Here is a 13,174-nt window from a genome sequence, read left to right on the forward strand (position 1 = left end):
ATGTTTGGACAGAAGTGTGCTTGGCACACAACACTGAAACTCATCCTTTAGGAAAGATGCCTAAGGGGCCGGATTTGACCTTTAGATGACGATGATGATGACTGACCTACTTCAGAAATATACTTTATCCTCACAAAGAAACAAGGAGTCCAAGATTGGTTGTTTGTATTTTGAAATTGCCTGGTTACCGATTTTTTAAATTTTTAAGTTACACTTTGTCCAAATACTTTAGACAAAGGATTTATTGAGTGGTATTTTTTTAGGCAAACTGCCAGTGTCCTATTTTAAACCACTGCTTCTGCTTTAGCTGATCCCAGCACAAATGTGCAGGCTTAGGTGACTTCATACTCTGGACAGGGCTTCCAAACTTAAATTATGTCAAAGCTTGATATAGCCCCTCTGTACACTCCCTATCTATATTGGGAGGAGTTGTGTGGGGCAGCTAGGTATGTGGTTATTGTGAGTACTGGCAAATTCTGCTGCTTTTTTTACTTTTGATGCCAAGCACTGATAAATCTTGGAACACAGCTGGTGCCATTTGGAAACCCTGCCTTCTGTCTGTTGTTCTGGGGAAAAGAAGCTGAGTGAAGAAAAACCACCATAAACATCATGTGCATTATGGGACAAAAAGTTTCAAACCGGAAATTTTAAAATCAGTGGAAGGCTTTGGTTTTTCAGGTCAAAATGGTGCCTTTGTTATGTTAAATACAGCCTTAGAAATGTGGCTAACAAATTACCTTATAATTCTACAAAAACAGGCTGTTTTGTACCTTTCAAAACACTGAGGCACTTAAAGTTACTAAATGAAACCATTAGCATAAATGTTAACCAAGAATCTGAAACAATAAAAAACTGCATATAAAAAAAAGTCTAAAAATTTTTGAGATTTTGGGAGGGAGGTAGATATTTTCACCAGTGTCTGACAATGATCTGCACTTTGAGGCTTCTTAATAGGAAAACTTACATTGCTTCTCTTGTAGGAAAAAGTATGTTTCTGAAAAAAAGAAACCAAAACCCAAACAATAACACCTTTTCCAGGGACTGATCACAGGGAAGAGAAAGACCTTCCATAATTTCTTGGTATCTTGACTGGTGTTCATTTCACATTCTGCCTTTCAATTCAGGGATCCATAAACAGCTTATTAACTAGCAATTTTACTGTCAGCTATTGGAAGGCTTTAAATGATCAAGTGATCAAATGATCACTTTAAGGCTTTAAATGATCAAAGGATTCAAATGATCAAGCAAAAAGAAGTAGGAGAATTGGCTTCTCTGTCTGAAACTTAGCTTGGGCCAGTTGTGTTGTGCTGTGTGCAAACAACTTGACATGGGCATTGACATTGTAGGCTAAATTCAGAAGGAATTCAAAGCAAGGCCACAGTGACCTGAAGGGATTTATTTTATCCTTTGCTAGGTGCCTTTAACTACCTTATATCACTCTCCCATGTTTATTTATATGAGACTAACACCCTCCTATTTTTAAGTTGCTTCTAAATATAGAAAGAGCCTTTCCTTGTGCATTTGTGCACAATTTCTGCCAAATTGGCACGTGTTTGCAGCAGATCCATTGACATGCTAACCTCTCTTTTGCACCTGGTGCGTTAGCATATGGTAGCATTAATAGCACTGTTACAGCGAGGCACCACTTTGGAGCTCACAGGCTGCTCACCTTTTAAGATGCCTCTCAGCTACAACTGAAAACATGTCTGGTCTTAGTCATTTTTCAGGACAAAGGAGTTCATCTGAAGTCCTGCTGTGTGTCCAGCAAACCTCTGACATGACCCAAAATGAATTAGAAGGACTCACTGAATCAATTCTTGACTGTCTTTGCTACATGTGAGAGGAGGCAAGGATGGATCTGATCCCTTCCCATCGTGTCCTCTGGGCAAGAACGGCAGATTGAGTTCCCTGTTGCATTTCCTCCAGTAACCTCCCTTGCTACGGCTGAGTGATGAGTTTTCCACTGTGGAGAGTTTCTTGTGCAGACACGTGAGCCCAGCCTCGAGGCTGGCACACACAGCAGCTAGACACTCTCATGACTGGCACAGCTCCTCTAACTGCAGGGACAAAAAAAAAAAAAAGGAGGAGGAGGAACGGGATGTCAGGAAAAAATGTACCTCTTAAAATGTCACACACCATTTTAGCTGTCACCTTTTCCTAACATTTGGGTTGCATCACTTGAGGCACGAGGCAAAGGAAACAGAGCAAAGGAAGGGCAGTGGCCAGCATCACCTCTGAATTAGAGAGCTTGCACTGCTCAAGGACACTGAAAGCTTTTGTTTGTTTGTTTTAAACAAAGCCCAAGATTGAATTTCTATCAGAATAATGATGTTTACACAAAATCAAATGTGCCTACGAAACACTTAGCTGCAGGGAAAATACAGAACTTATGGAGACTTAAAATTTCCCTTCATATTTAGACAATGTATTTTAAATAAAAAAATTTTTGCTTAGTTCTTTCTAGGCACCTGTTACATTTAAATGATGACATATGTGATGGGAGAAAAGGATCAAAATGAACTGGAAGTGTTGCCTTCTGCTTCCTGAGAAAAGTGTAGGACTCCATAAAAATGGCCAAAAGTAGCTGTTTTGGGACTCTGCACAGAGACAGAAGAAAGCCTCTGAGGTATGGAGCCTCTGGCTTGACTTGTTTCCTAGCCTGACATCCATTTTTTTTCCGTCATGATTTCCTCCCGCTCTCTGCCTCCTACTCCATGTTAGAACCAATTTAACAGGTAATTCCAGACATTCCTATTCAAAAGTATTCCCCCAGCAGGAAATCAGTGCCCTATTTTTCAGATTTAAAAAAGGCAAGCAAGCTAAGCATTTTTTCAGAATGTATGCTCATATCTCTCCTCTCCACTCTATATCCATGAATAAATTTTTGCATTAGCCATCCTATCATCTGCTTGCTCAGCTAGGCTACCAAAGGCAAATTTAAAGCGGATGAGTAATCAATTATCTGCACGAATGAAGTCTCAGTGGCTAATTGAACTCATCTACTCATAAGACTCAAAAAGGAAGAAAACTGGTTTTAGATATGATGCTATGTATCAGCAATGGAGTTTTGGTAGTAATTAAAACATTGTATGACATAATAATGGCTCAAAGAATTCTATGGTAGTTTGGCTACAGGTTGTCGAAGTGTATAGTATGGCATATCTGTAAGTCATGTTTCCCTCCTCCTAGAAAGTCTTGCTCTAATTCCTTGTTTCAGATTTTTGACCATCTGATACTTTTGATAAGGCATGGAAACATCTCCATTCAGCTGTTAAAAACTTATACCAGTATGAATCTGCAGGGAAAGTAGATTTGCTCAGCTGGTCTGCTGAACCACTCCTTTTTGCATAAGCAACACAGACAGATGAAATAAATGTTAGGCAACAGTTCTTGAAATTATCATCGGTTTCTATGATGTTTCTTTTCAGCATTGCAACAGATTGAAGTTGTTTCTTGCCATTCAATCTGATTAAATTACAGTGGTACTGAAGTACAGAAATCCATATATTCAAAGGAACCCCGTGCTCCATTAAATTTTTGCGAACTATTGTGGCTGTAGGGATGATGCACAGTGAAAGTATAATTGTCTCTAAACTCAGAACACGTCCCACTGAATGGCTTTCTAAGCATGCCCTTGCCCCGTCAACAAAAGACTGGTAGTAGGAGTTTCAAGTGGGAGTTTCCACCCTTGTTATTAGCTGCACTGTAAGGGTTACACACTGTGTGGTAACATTGTTCAGGGAAAGACTTTCAGGAGTATAATTACTCTTTCAAGTTCATATGGATAAAGAAAAGAAATGATCCTAAGAACAGAGGACCTCAAAGACCCATGAAAGTGAGAGAATGTATCTCTATAGACTTAGCTGAGAACGTATCATTAGAAATGTCAGCTAGAGAATCATGGCAGGAACCTTCTATATTTATGTGGTAAGATGTTATTCATCACTTCACAACCAGTTTGATGTGCTCACACTGGAATAGGTCTCCTGTTTTCAGAAAATCTGTAGTTTCATTAGGCACAGTTGCTTCTAATCAACATGGCATCCAACTCTAATAGGTTTATATAGTTTAAACAAAATAGAGATTAATATTTTATTTTGATAAAAAATGCTAGAAAGGAGATTCTCTAATTTTGGCAGACTGATGTAAAAAGAAAAAAAAAAATGCCTGAGACCATGAAACTCCCTGTCCTGGACAGAATGACTTTTACCTGCAAGAAGGATTAATTTGCCTTCATTTTTGTATATGGCTATCATAAAAACCAGGACAGGAACATAGCCTGGAATGTAATTTACAAAAGCTATGGTGTGCCATAGACTTTATTATGTATTTTTAAAGTTCTATATGCTGTTTAAAAACACAGAGGACAAAACTAGTGCTAGATTGCCTGTAAAGCTTATAACAAGGGATGATAGAAGTAGGGCATACTAGAAGACACATTACATACCAATGAGTCTAAGTCTGATCTAGACCTTTTGATTTAGAAGAAGATCAATGACAGAAAGCATGGTCATGCTCCTGTGCACAGCATCTGAAAAGATGATTTGACAATAATCAAGAATGCGTTTAGACTTGCAACGCTTTAGGACGTAGTATGTGTATCAGCATTTTTGGGTTTTGGATGAACAGATAATGAATCATCACTTCTCTTCCTCTATCTGTACTTACATTGTGTTACATAAAAGGGCCAGGTATACTATTTTATTTTCTGGTATTATACCTGCAGGGCATTCTTAACCTGATTTTGGAGCTATCAATCCTGATAATAGGGTGTCATTTCTAAAACAGACATTCCATTGACCAACACCCCATCCTGCTTTTAACATTGTTGTGCTATGACTAGCAGAGGAGTTTCTCCTTAAATACCTTCTTCATGGGATATTCAAATACAGACTGTATCAATTATGAATGTGGCTATTATCTGGAGAAGCCAAATGTGTAATATGTGATGCCAGTAATAAAATGGATATGTAATTCCTATGCTACCTGTTTGATACAGAGCTAGAATTTATCTTCTCTCATGCTCACTGTCTTTATTACTGGCCTGAGGAAAAAAGCTACCAGTGGAACAACTTCTCTTTCCCCTTGGGGCACAGAGAGCTTTAAAAAGTTGGCAATCTGGGTTGGATGGAAAAAGGTTTATTAACCTTTATTTTGTAAATATTTTACTTTCCTCCTTTCCCTCACTTGCTTCCAAAGGACAGAACCACAACTTCCTCTCCCGTAACACCCAGTTGATATGGTCAGGCTCTGGCTTGGAAGACAGCCTGCTCCTGCCCTGTCAATAGGCTACAAAACTACCTTTACTGCACTCCAGACAGCTCCATGGGCCTCTCCTGTTAGAGCTATGCTGTTCTGCATACATAAATATACTGCAGAAAAATATATGGGCACAGGAAAGAAAGTCAAGAACTTCGGGATGGGTTTTCCCCAGCTCAGGAGAAGGTCATGAATGCCATGCCACCCGTGCTGTATGTTGTGTCCCATCTCATTCTCTGGGAAGGGATCCTTGATAGAACTCCTTGCTAAAGGCAAAAAGAAAGGTCGGGCTTGTTTGTTTGTTTAATGTTATGTTTCCAAGAAGTACTCTGTTGAACGTTATTCCTTTAAATATTAGAATTTTGTAACAAAGAAAAATTTCTAACTACCCCTGGTTAAGAGAAGCTTTTTCCTTTTTCCTAGTCTGGGAATAAAGAACAGAATTGCTTTTCCTTTCCAACACACTCAGTGCTTTCTTCTTCAGATAAATGATCTCAAATAACTCTTCATACTCTTAAATAGTACATTATGACTAGGAAATGTATGTCAGTGTCACCAAGGTGAGATCCATGCCTTTGCAGTAGAGTGCAGGCTAGAAGATTAGTGCATGGGCTCCGTTTTACTCAGTGGACAAAGTCCATCCTGTTGCCTGGTTAACATGAAATGGTTAAAAAGAACTAGACAGAAAAGATGTGTGAAGCAACCTTGAGTGGTTTGAAGCCAGTTTTTATTAGTGAAGGAACTGCATGGTGAAAGAATGGCTGTGTTTTTTTGCATTGGATGGCTTTTTAAGGGGATTAAAATAAAACTGAAAGGTTGCCATCATAAGTGAGATGACGTAAAGTAGTAATGAAAGTCTTAGTGGCTTTTGCTAAGCTAGCTGGGCAATAAGACTTGGGTAATAGATTAAGGGACATGAAGTGTGGTGAGGGGGTGAAATGTAAACTGACAGCATGAGAAGTCACCCAACCAAAATTAATTATAAGAAGAGATAGGAAGATGGAAACAGCAACATGTGTAGAAATAGAGCTGTGGAAAACCTTCAGATGTACTGTCAGAGCAAAAGCCTCAAACAGGTTTAAAATTGGCCTGACCGTGACAGCAAGCAAAGCAAATGGTTTGTGTATCAGCATTTTGGAGAAAACTTTATTTCAACTTTACAGGTAAGTGTGAACAGTGAACATGTGGAAGTGGAGGCAGATGTTAAATCAAAAGTCCTGAGAGCCTGAGATTGCAATAGTCTATTCACAGAAGTGCAATATCCTTTTCCTAAGTGACTGAAATCATATGAGAGAATGATTTCCAAAACTACTGAGTTGGAACAAAGAGTGATTAAAGAAGACTCCCACAACCCACAAATAAAATGTACTTATTGCATGTCAAAATTCTGGTGAGATAACTGCTGTTTCCCAAGCAAATCAAACAGCCCTGAAGAGATTGCACCAATATCTATGTACCAAACTGCACAGAGCCTTTGTCTCTGCAAACAAAGACATTCTGCCTGTTTTATGTGTATGAGAGAACATGGATCTGTTTTTAAGTCCTGAATTAAAGGCCAAGTGAAATGTTTATTCCTCTCTATGGGGCCCATATAAGGTTGCATCTGGAGAACTGTGTCCAGTTTTAGGTCCCTCAGTAAGAAGACCTCATGGATTAACTGGGGTGAAGGCAGTTGAGGGTCACCAAGATGCTTAGCAGACTAGAATGTGCTGCAGAAGGTGAGGCTGAGAGAGCTGAGTTTGCTTAACTTGCAAAAGAAAAGGCTAAGTTAGAGTGGGTCAGAGTGCAGCCTCCTACTACTAAGAGGGAACAGAGGAAGATGGAGCCAGACTTCCACTTGAGATGTACAGCAAAAGGAAAAGAGGCACCAGTCACGTTGCAGCAAAGGAATTCCAGACAGATAAAGAGGCAGCAGTCACGTTGCAGCAAAGGGATTCCAGACAGATAAATAGAAAAAATTACAAGAGGGGTTAAGTAATAGCACAGGTTTGCCTAAGAAGCTGTGGACTCTCTGTACTTGTAGGTATTTAAAGCTCAGCTGGACAAGCAACCTGAGCAGCCAGATCTAACTTTGAACCTAGTCCTGTTTTGAGGAGGAGACTGGATTAGATGACCTCAAAAGGCCTCTTGCAACCTTCGTTATTCTATGACTGCAATTCTCCAGAGAAGCAAGCAAGAGTATTCTCACTGAGTAAAACCATTTTAAAGACTGCAAAACTTACTGTAAGCATTAATGCATATATGCAGCAAGCACATTTTGACAGTAAACCATCTGTGTTCTGTGAAGCAGCATCCAAGAATAACCCAAAGAAACCAATTTATTGCAAATTTTGCATTTAGGCCACAAATCTTCCTACATCCAGGACAATAACTACTTCCCCTCCCATTGCAGGATGAAAGGGGACTGATGATGTTAGAGTACTTGGAATAAAAAGCTTCATTATTTCCAGCAAATCTAAAAATGAAATGAATCTCTGCATGAAATTTGACCCTTGTGAAACTGGAGAAATATACATTTATATATATATATATATGTTGTACATTCAAAAAAGGATAGCTATGGCACATCCTAAAAAACTCAAACTTTTTGTCTGATGTGGTTAGAAATTAGACTACATCTGAAAGAGAAGAGATTCATTCATCTCTTAGACTGATGCCATAGGGGAGAGCTTCTTCCCCACATAAAAAATCCAAGAAGAACTTGACACAGAATTTGACTGTACTGATTTCCAAGCCCCATTCTTCCCATGTGATAGACAAGACAAAAAGAACCTTGTAAGAGAACCTAAAATACAGGAATGGATCATGTCTCTTGGGTGGCAGAACAAGAAAAGTAGTGTTATTCAGACTCTTCAAAGACTTCTGAACACTCTGGGCGAACATATTGCAGCTGTTAGCTGGGCTGCTGTCAGATACAGCAATGCTCATTCAGGATGAAGGTTTTATTCAATATAAGTCTTATGTGAATGGTAATCATATTGAATAATCATGTGGCTCCTGCAAGTCTGTAGGGAATTGTACACATTTGGATAAAGAGATTGGAAAGAACGAGGATACTTCCCACATAGCTGATGGAAGTGTCTACTCAGCCAACATTTGCTTGTTCACACAGCATTAAACATAAACCAAATTGCACAAAGCAGCATTTCACTTACTATTTTCTTTGGAAAAGACTACTCATCAGCCGAGGTAATTCCTTCACCTTGGCCTAGGAAAAAGAATACAGAATAAACACTGGTTATCTACACATAGCAACATGATTTATATTTATGAAATGTTTGACCGCAGAATATCAAGGTTCAACCTTCTTGGCTGTGTGGTTAAAAATAAAATCCACAAAAAATTGAGAAAAGGAATGTTGTAATATTGAAATACTGTATTTCTTTCAAAGATCTAGGAAAGCCTCTGCATTCTAAAAAACTGATCTGTATTTATAAGCTAGATTTATAATCATGTATAAAATATATGTATGTGTTTTGTTTTCTGCACTCTTGGGAAGTTCAGGTTATTCCAAGAATGAATACCTACATTCATGCTCTTCCTTCTTTCAGTTTGCTTTTCCTTTTCACTTTAAGGTGCAGCAATTTATACGTAATGTGGCATTGTCTTTATTTCATCTTACTATGTACTAGCAAAGCAATTATACTTCTAACAGGCTGCATTTTGCATAAAAGCTGTTTAAGGAATCTTGCTCAAAATATCCTGAATTTAATATAATCATATTACATAAAACATTTGAGCAGCCTGAGATACATTTTCTTGCTTTTTCTATGTCACTTGTTTCAGAAAGCAATGCACGTCTCTTACACTATACATTTCCAAAATGATGACTAATCTACAATTGACTAATCTATCATTAATCAGTCTTAAAAATATTAGACATTTCAAATCAATTTCTAGCTTCTAATTCAGTCCAAAGCTTTCAATTTCAAGGAATTTAAATGTCTGAGATTTGAACGTCTTTGAATTTAGCCTTACAAAATTCCAAGAGTGGCAAGAACTTGCACTGTTGACTGAAATGAAACGAGATCTAGATCCTCTGCCAATGCTCAATGAGTTAGACCTATGCCCTTTTGCTGTAAGAAAACATAAACCCCATCTATCTTTGCATGTGTGTTTGGTTGCACATGCTTGCCCCTTTCTGGGGCACTGCAATACTTTTTCTAGACTTTCTGTGATTTACCTATTAACAAGTGATCACAATTTACAAATGTCTCAGTGAGGGGATCCCAACGGCTATAGCATGTTAGACCTAACTGAAGCATGAGAAATGGGCTAATAAATATTCTGAGAATGTAAAAAATGTATTTCTTCCTCATATGGACTGTGCCAGTGATGAAGAAACCCCTAAAACAATGACAGAATTTCCCAGGACAAGTTTCCTGTGTATATATTCATAACTATGAGGAATTTTCAAAGTTCACCAAAGAGTTCTGAGAAGCAAGTAAAGAAAATAGTTTTCTATTTGGACTAAATAAGACTTCTGCTCACTGTATTTCACCAGATAAATCAGTGATTTCAAATTTTCGAAGGCTCACAGGCTCAACTGACCAGCCTTGCAATGAGCCTGAATAATTACTATTTGCATCACAGTCACATTCATAAAAACTTGCAGCCAAACTTATTAGATAGTAAATATTTACAAAGATCAGTCTTAGTAGTATCGAACAGAAGAGCTCAATTCAAGGGGAAAAAAAAAAAAGACGGCGGCTGTAAACGTTGTGCGACAGAATTGTCCCTGGTCCTGTCGTTACCACAGATATTCTTTACATTCTTTAAAGCTCTGTCTTATTTTTCACAGGTGCTGTGGGATGCTCTAGGAACACCACATGGGCCAGTCAAAATAAGGTGGACATATTCTTAGGCCTAGCAATTGATTTCACTTTCAAGCCCAAAATCAAATAAAAAACTTCCCCGTTCAATTGCACAGTCTAACTGCATTGAGCTGGCACTGCTCACCCACTCAGCAAACAGCAGCAATTTCTCAAGGGATGCAATTACCATACAAGTGAAATGGATATCTTTTTTTCTCTCTGGACTTTTATGTGTCCACTATAAATGTGGTCATGACTTAACTTTGCTCTAAGGAAATATTTGCTTATCTTTGCTTCAGTAGGCTTCAATTAAATGCTAAAGGCTATTCTACTCTTTCTATATCCTCAGTTGCAACGTATTTCCTTCCTTCCCTTCTGAAGCTGTGGAGGAAGACAGAAGAGAAATCTGAAAGTAATAAAGTCAGACTAAACTACAAAAAGCTTGTTTAACTACTCAGTTTCAGAACACAGGCTGAAAAAAGCAGCTCTTTCATTTTTAATAAAATGACAAGAGCCAACAAACAGATGATAGCTGACAGAAAGGTACGATCACTCATTACCTGCTCTCAGAGCTGCTGATTGAAAGGTCTCTGTTAGTTCAGGCAGGTGAAGAACAGTGAGACCCAGAGGGGCATCTGCATATAAAAGCATTCACTGTGGAGCTAATAGCATATGTCTTTAAACAGAACAGTGTGAATCCAAGTGTCTGTTTGTCACCGAGCAACCTCAGTGAACTCCTTGCAAAATGAGCCTCTGCCTTACATTGCATCTGGATCATCTAGGCTGCAAACTGTTTTTAAAAATATACATTTAAGGTTCAGTGAAACTATAGTAGCTATAACAAAACTGTATTTACTATTGCTAACTTGTTGCAATTATTCTACTACATTTAATGTGCAACTTATTCAGTAAAAGATGAAGAACTAGTCTGGGTGATCAATTTGGGTTTCCATGTTACAGAGGCAGTTGGAGGTACAACCCCCTATGATGGGTCTTGATTTTATAATCAGCCCTGCCTCTTCCAGGAATATATTTCTGTCACTGTGCACTTGCAAATGTCAGAAAAGCTGATATGCCACAAAATGCTCTCAAATGCATAGTAAGACAATGAATGTTTTTCCTCTGGTACTCCCATTTTAGCAGCCCTATTTGAAAGGTAAGACAGACAGATCTGCTGATGACAGAAGAGCTGCTGAACCAAAGTATCTGGAAACCTGAGTCCTCTATAAAAAGCACAGCTAGGGAACCATCGCTGGCAGGACAAACTGGTGTGCTAACTCAGACAACCCTGTCAGTTTGCCTCGATGCAGGGATGCCTCCTCGGATGAGGAAAGAGTTCCCTGGCCCCAAACAATGCTCTCTGCTTGTATTGGCAACTGGAAACTGGGGCACCAGTCCATGGCCATGAATGTGCTCCAGATTACCAATTAGGCACAAAGTTGTGGTATCCAGTCCATATTTACTGACTTGGGCAATGATCTCCCCATGAAAGGCTCTGCATCTCAGTACTTTCTTTTTTTTGCTAAGCACATAACTTTAAACAATCTTTCATTATGTTTTCCAGGTCAGGCAAAACAGGTATTTTACCACAATGGGAGCACAATATTTCATTGCAGCGAACAGTGCAATGAGCTACAACATAGTACCAGAAATATGTGTAACAAAGCCTTGAGGTAATTCCTTTTGTGCAGGCTTCAAGCAGCTCTTATTTAATGCCTGCAGATAGCGTGATAGAGCAGCCTCAGCTGCTGCACGTGATCTCTGATAATGCAGCAGCCCAACTAAGTGGTGCTGTGGGAGAAGCTGCATGGACAAACATTCGAGTAGCGCAGGCTCATAAAACTTCTCCAGTTATTAACTCATTTTTTATAATGGGTAAATAGAAGGGATTTGATAACTGCCAGCCATGTGTCCAGTCCTCCCTTATACCCATGGGGGATGTTGGGCCTGGCTTACTGCTGCCGGGCAGGCTGCTGAGCTGAAAGTATTTGTGGCTTCTCCTAAAGAAAAATTAACCCTTGGCAACTAGTAAGGCTACCAGCAAGGCTTCTGACACACAGGTACTGTTTTCTAGCACTTTCCCTAAGCAAATGATGAGAAAATATCATCTGTCTTTCAGAGGGAGCTGCAGTAACCAAAAGATAAGAGAAGGGAAAGAGGAAGAGTAATGGGAGCAGCAGGGATGCAACTCGAGAAGCAGAGGACCAGGGAAGGTCGTCCTGAATAATTGGCACCAGGAAACAGAGCAGTATTTTTCAAAGCCTTGTCTGCATTGCCAGGTAGTGCTTCAGGCTTCATCTGTGTGACACTTAGTGTCATGTACTGTCACGAAAGGCAGGAACTTCAGTCACCAAGGCGCAGAGCTAAGAAACTGAAGTCTTACTGTCCTATGAATACTCTCATTATACGTACAGAGACAGCATGCTGATCCATGTGCCATGCATCCATCAGCAGGAGCCTCTTCGGAACCCCTGCCCGCCCGCAGCTCCGCAACCGCTCTGCGGGGGCCTCACTCCTGCCGTTCCCTAAAGGACGGGAGAGCACGGCAGCGCCAGACCGGGGTGGGGGGGGGAAGGAGAGGGAACCCGGGGTGTGCAAGCACGGCGGTGACACGGGCCAGGCACGAGGACCCCCAGCCCGGCCGGGATGTGGCGGCACCATCCAGCCCCCTGCACCGCCCCGCCCGGGCCGGGGCCGCCCCTTGGCCGCGGGCCGCAGCCCGGCCCCATAAAGGCATCGGCGCGGCGGGAGCGGCCCCCGAGCGGCGGCGGCACGGCCCCAATGCACTGCACCGGGTGAACGCCGGCCCCCATGCACTGCACCAGGTAAGCGCCGGTCCCGCTCCGCCCGGCACGATTTTGCGAGCGGAGCCGGCCCCGGGGAGCGCAGCCCGCGGCTCCCTCTGCTCCGCGCCCCTCCCGCCCTGCGCGGCCCCTGTGCCCGGGCAGCGCCCCGCGGTGCTGCTCGCCCCTTCCCTGCCTGCTCGGTGTTGCCTCCTCCAGCAGCCTGTCTCAGGTTGTGGCGTCGGGTTTTGCGTACTGGGCTGTTTGTTGTTATTTCGGGTGTTTTTTTCTTTGTTTGGTTGGGTTTTTTTGTTTGGT

At 40.8% G+C, this 13,174-nt stretch overlaps 1 protein-coding gene across 2 annotated transcripts in view; it reads left to right on the forward strand.

The window, feature by feature from the left end:
• The first annotated feature begins 12,840 nt into the window (after positions 1 to 12,840).
• Positions 12,841 to 13,174, forward strand: part of PPP1R3C (protein phosphatase 1 regulatory subunit 3C) — a 3,524-nt gene continuing 3,190 nt past the window's right edge. The window contains exon 1 of one of the 2 annotated variants that reach the window (XM_027899870.1): positions 12,841 to 12,868. In XM_027899870.1, the coding sequence (XP_027755671.1) occupies positions 12,855 to 12,868 (14 nt within the window). In that variant the 5' untranslated portion in view covers positions 12,841 to 12,854. The other variant, XM_027899869.1, reaches the window with a different exon arrangement.

The sequence above is a fragment of the Empidonax traillii genome, unplaced genomic scaffold (assembly GCF_003031625.1).
Source record: "Empidonax traillii isolate 1590-97213 ecotype Southwest subspecies unplaced genomic scaffold, ASM303162v1 scaffold693:size341962, whole genome shotgun sequence".
Lineage (NCBI taxonomy): Eukaryota > Metazoa > Chordata > Aves > Passeriformes > Tyrannidae > Empidonax > Empidonax traillii.